Here is a 5,061-nt window from a genome sequence, read left to right on the forward strand (position 1 = left end):
ATTTGGCTGGCAGCCTTCCCTAAACAAAACAGTTGCATTGCCTTCTAATACCACTGGACAACAGGGCTTGTTTTAGCCTCATTAGAGAAAAATATTCTGTAAGGGAAAAGGTAGGGCTTATGACGTGATGGAAAGACTTGTGTTATACAAGTCCACATGAAAAAACACATTCTTGGGGGAAATGTAAAAATGTACCAAAAGTATAATCAGGTAGATGCAGTGTGAATTTCTCCTCCTAGCTGTATGATCTTAGAAAAATTAAATAAACTTTCTAAGCATTGTTCATAAAAGAAATAAGAATACTATTCAAAGTCAATGTGAGGATTAAATTAAATCATTTATAGAAACTACCTATGCACTATTACTGTCTCAATGTCTAAAAGGACAAACTAAAATAATTTGTTATATAGGTGTAAAGGATGCACTACTCTATCTACAAACAAAGTCTTCTCTATTCCCTCCAGACCTCCCTATTTCCAGGATGAGATCAAAAATATATACAACAGAGGTCCTTAATCTTTTGGGGGTTATGGATCACTTAGAGAATTTGATGAGTGTTAAGAGCTGCTTTTTCCAAAAGAAGCACACAAGTCAACATTCTAGATGTGGAGGACCATGGATGCCTTGAAACACATTTGTAGGCTGCTCCATGGAGCCCAAGCTAAGAACTCAAACCTGCACACCTGCCTTCCTTCAAAAGGAAAAGATAAGTGACTGTGTCAGAACTCAGCCTAACTATATTCTAAGCCATTGTCCATAGCTGCAGGCTAGTCAGTCCATCCCAGACCCACTGAAGTCTTGTCATAAACCAGTACCTCTCCCCTACCCCATCCCATTCCTCACATTAAGGCACAAGTCTGACTGCCTAGTTCCTTTGTCCATATGGAAAAAAAACCCAACAGGTTTGAATGCATTCATAAGATTACTCATCTCACTGAAGTTATTTCCTTCTTTATGATTAATAATAAAAATAGCTAACACCTTCATGTACTTACTACAGTGTGCTAAACACTTGATACTCATTGTCCTCTAAATCTTACAACAAGAACATGAAGAGGCTTTTGTTATTCCCATTAGGCAGTCAGTTAGCTGAGTCCTAGATGGTTTAAAAGCTATTTGCTGCAGGTGACCTAGCTAGTGAGTGATGGAGCCTGAGCCCCTCCAACCACAAAACCCTGCTGTCACTACTCTTCTCCACAGCCTCCCTCCAGGGTACTGCAGATCTCATGGGACATTTCATAATTACTAATACGCATGTTCCTTAGTTGCTTCCCTATAGGTCCCCAAAGCATTGCTGACTCTATCTTCTCTTAGCTCCCCAGCCCTGATAAGTCCTCTCCAGAAGATTCCCCCACACACACATAAACCACTCTTGCATGCTCAACACTTTTATGAATCCATAATGTATCATTCCCAAGGTTGTCAGAGTATGCAACTTCCCCATAAATGGTATGCATGGTCTTCAAGTCCTCCATTAACTTGTCATCCCCTCTATTAATTTGTTGCTTCCTATTTCAGATAAGAACCAGCCCTTTTGTCATATTTGAATTTCAAATAACTATCCCACCTTATCAACTTGGCTGCCACTGTCCTCTAAGAATTCAGTTCAATCATTTGTGGCAAAAATGTAGCTGGGACACAGTGGAGTGAAAGTGAACAAGTGTGTTTCAATTATAGCTGAATCTTCATGAACCAGTGCCTCAGTAAATTTCAACGCACCTTGAAAATATGTTTATGTGAAAGTTTCTTGAACATTCAGCATTTTTTAAAATACTGGAACTACTTACGTTGTAGGTATTTTAACAGAAAGTTGAGTTGTTTAGCAACCCGTGAAGAGTTTAACCCACTTCACTCCTAGTCTGACAGTTTTTGTTACACTTACTCCTCACATGTCTTCATCGGTATGATTTGACCCCAGCCTGATGATCTAGTCTCAACTTCTAGCAGCATCTTGTGTTAATAGTTGTACTTTACCAAGAAAGAGTTTGCTGTGTTGAATGAACCACAGTGACTCAACAAGAAGGGCCACATTACATGATAACAACACTGTCCTCACAAATATATCAAGCCCATGGCCATGAAGGAGCAGATAAAACAGAAATAAGCACTTTACAAGCATCCCACCAAAAGAGAGATGCCTAGGGTAAGATGATATACCCAGCCGGTGCTGGAAGCAGCAGAGGTCAACACTGAACACATGGTCCGTGGAGTGGGAGACCTGGGTTTGAATTCTGATTCTGTCACTTATTTACTATATGACCCTGGGAAAGTCCAAAATGTCATATGTAAAACAGGAATGGTAATAACCTTATCTTATAGGGTTGTTGTTATGGACATTAAGTGCTCAGTGAAAACACTCGCCATGATGGTGTGTGACCCCCAGAGGGGATGTGAGGGGGATGCAGTGATACCCAGGACCATCAGCCAGCCAAAGTGGGCTAAAAACACAGAGCCCCACTAGAAGAACTCAGCCTGGCCTCATTCCACCCACACAAAGTGATACCCACCTGAAATGCCTTCATCTGGGTCCTCTAGGTCTTCCCATTCACTCTTGCTATCATGGGAGACTTCTAGAGGCAAAGACTCTGAGAGAGCACCCCAAGAACAGAACTGTGGCAGAGAAATGGTCCCTGAATCTGCTTCTAAACATTCTGCACAGGGTAGCTGGTCTTCTGATGTACAGTTGATAGTAAGATACACTTCATCCTTCATGGTGGGAGAAGGGGCTTCGGGTGGATGGCATATGTCACTTTCCTCATCATCCCTGTCAAAATCAGGACTAGAAAATGGAAATTCATGTATCATCCAGCATTGATCAGAAATTCCTCTCCCCACCTTCCCTTGCTTTTTAGGATTTTCATCATGACACATCACAGGAGAGCCAATCAGGGTTCAAACAGTTCTTGCCGGGGACTGCTCTGAGATCAAGGGGTGAAAAGTGAATAAGGCATGACCCCTGTCTTTGAGGAGCCCCCAAATTAATGGAAAAGAGTGAGCAGTGAATAAATGTCGCAATCCAGGTAGTTAAGGGCTATGGAAGAGGCAATACAAAACATTATAGGAGCAGGAGAAGCTCCTTACCAAGCCCCCTTACCATGGGGGACTTGCCAAAGGGCATGGCATTGGAAGCAAATCTATAACCCAGTTCTAGGACTGACTTTACATGGGGAGTCAGTTAGACCTTGAGCAAGTTTATTAACTCCTCTGGAACCTCAGCTTTCTCATCTGAAAAAAAAATTGGAAGATCAAGAAACTTATAGAATGTTGGAATACTTAAATTAAATAATTCTGACATAGCCATTCATGGTTTCTGGTACAGGGTAAGGTCTCAGGAAGTAGGAGATGCCATTATTACTACTTTGATTATGATTGTGTCAACAGAAGAATTAGATGGAAAGAGCTAACGCAGGAGATTGTGAGCAACTCAAGCAGGTGAACTTCAAAGCACTTTGTGCAAATATCAGGTCCTTTTCTGAGTGCTGAAAAAGTGTCCATTTAGAGGCAGCCAGCTGGAATGACATTTATTCCCCATGTGACACAAGAGGCAGATGAACAGTGAGGCTCATTATCTGGCGATGAAGACAGAGAAACTTGAAAGTAGCCTTCTAGAGGCTACCCAAGGTCACCATGCATGCTTTTTGATTAGAAAGAGCAGTCGATGCGGACAGAAGAGTATTTCACACAGTTTCAATCATTCAGAGAAAAGTGCTCAGAAAATATCTGTCGAAAGGCTGGTTAGAGATGATGAGTAGGAAAATCTAAAAGAAATGCACACAGATTTAGCTTTTTACTGAACATATGAATCTTTGTTTATCATTCTCCTTCCCCACCCCCATATCAATAGGCTGTCTTTGTTACTTGTCCCCTGACCTCTATTTCCCTTTCTAGCAATGCCTCTTTCTCTTAAAATCAGCTCTGGCACCTCTCGATAGCTAATAGCTACAAGCCCCCAAACACCCATAAAGCCTGTCTTCATCCCCAGTAGAGCCAGACTATCTGTCCCAACTTGAGTTTTGCTGTCAATAAGATTTTTTCTGCACATGAGAGCTACAGGGTGTATGTAAATATACACACATTCACATGTATATAAAAAACTATGCTACAAGGGCTAAAGAGGAACATTCACTTTAAGAAACCAGTATTTCAAAATTGTTAAGCGCTTGAGGGAAAATTGGTTTAAAACCTTAAAGTATTTCACCAAATTGTAAAGAAACTGTTTTTTTTTTTTTTCTATAAACATAGTGAGGAAACACCATGGAAGTTTAGTTAAAGAATGGGAACTCTAGCCTGTTGCCCAGGCCCATTGCATGCCCCACCCCCACACAACCCAAGCAGCAGCCTTCTTCCTCCTTCCACACCAAGAGGAAGCCAGTGGCAACACGTGCCCATCAGCCACTGCAATGTCTGACTGTCCACACCTCAACTCCTACTACCATGCTCCACTAACCTTTCTAATAACCTCCTTGATCACTAGGTTTGGTTTGGGGCTTCAGCTACTGGCCTTGCCTTGATAGAGAAACTGAGAGGCAAAGGTCAGAGAATCCTGAGGGGACTTGATGGCCTCCAGGGTGAAATCTTAGCTATCATTGCATTGCAAGTCAGGAAGAATGACTGCCTTTCTATCCGCCCTCTGACATATGCCACCAGGCTGCCCTTGAGATCTGAGCTGGAGTTTGAATGTAGACATGGAGAAAGGTGAGCAAGGGAAAAAGAGGTACAAGAAGGCCTGTGAGAGCCCCAAGACACAGCCTATTTCATGGAAGGGGCAAGACTTGGAGAAGTTAATAAGGATGGTGGCATTGCTTTAGAGCAAGACTAGGTGTTTTGGCAGGTGGACAAGCTGAGTAAAGAGGGCTCAAAGCCAGCTCAGGGCATCTGGAGATAATGTAGCAAGTCTCCCATCTAGAGACTAAGAGGACCAGGTTCCTTGGAGCTCTCTATTGTCCTCCACATACATTTAAGGATCTCGTTCCCTCCCTACCAAGCTGTCTGACAAAAGGAGCCTTTTACAGACACGTGATATCTGGGGAGAATCTGGAGACCCCTTGGTCACCCTGTCCA

At 42.4% G+C, this 5,061-nt stretch overlaps 1 protein-coding gene across 1 annotated transcript in view; it reads right to left on the minus strand.

The window, feature by feature from the left end:
• Nucleotides 1-3,602: 3,602 nt before the first annotated feature.
• FRMPD2 (FERM and PDZ domain containing 2) overlaps nt 3,603-5,061 on the minus strand; it is an 84,737-nt gene continuing 83,278 nt past the window's right edge. Inside the window, exon 28 of the mRNA XM_006916946.1 lies at nt 3,603-3,758. Coding sequence (XP_006917008.1) covers nt 3,710-3,758 — 49 coding nt within the window. The 3' untranslated portion in view covers nt 3,603-3,709. The remainder of the gene's footprint in view (nt 3,759-5,061) is intronic.

This window comes from Pteropus alecto, unplaced genomic scaffold (genome assembly GCF_000325575.1).
Source record: "Pteropus alecto unplaced genomic scaffold, ASM32557v1 scaffold287, whole genome shotgun sequence".
NCBI classification, from domain to species: Eukaryota; Metazoa; Chordata; class Mammalia; order Chiroptera; family Pteropodidae; genus Pteropus; species Pteropus alecto.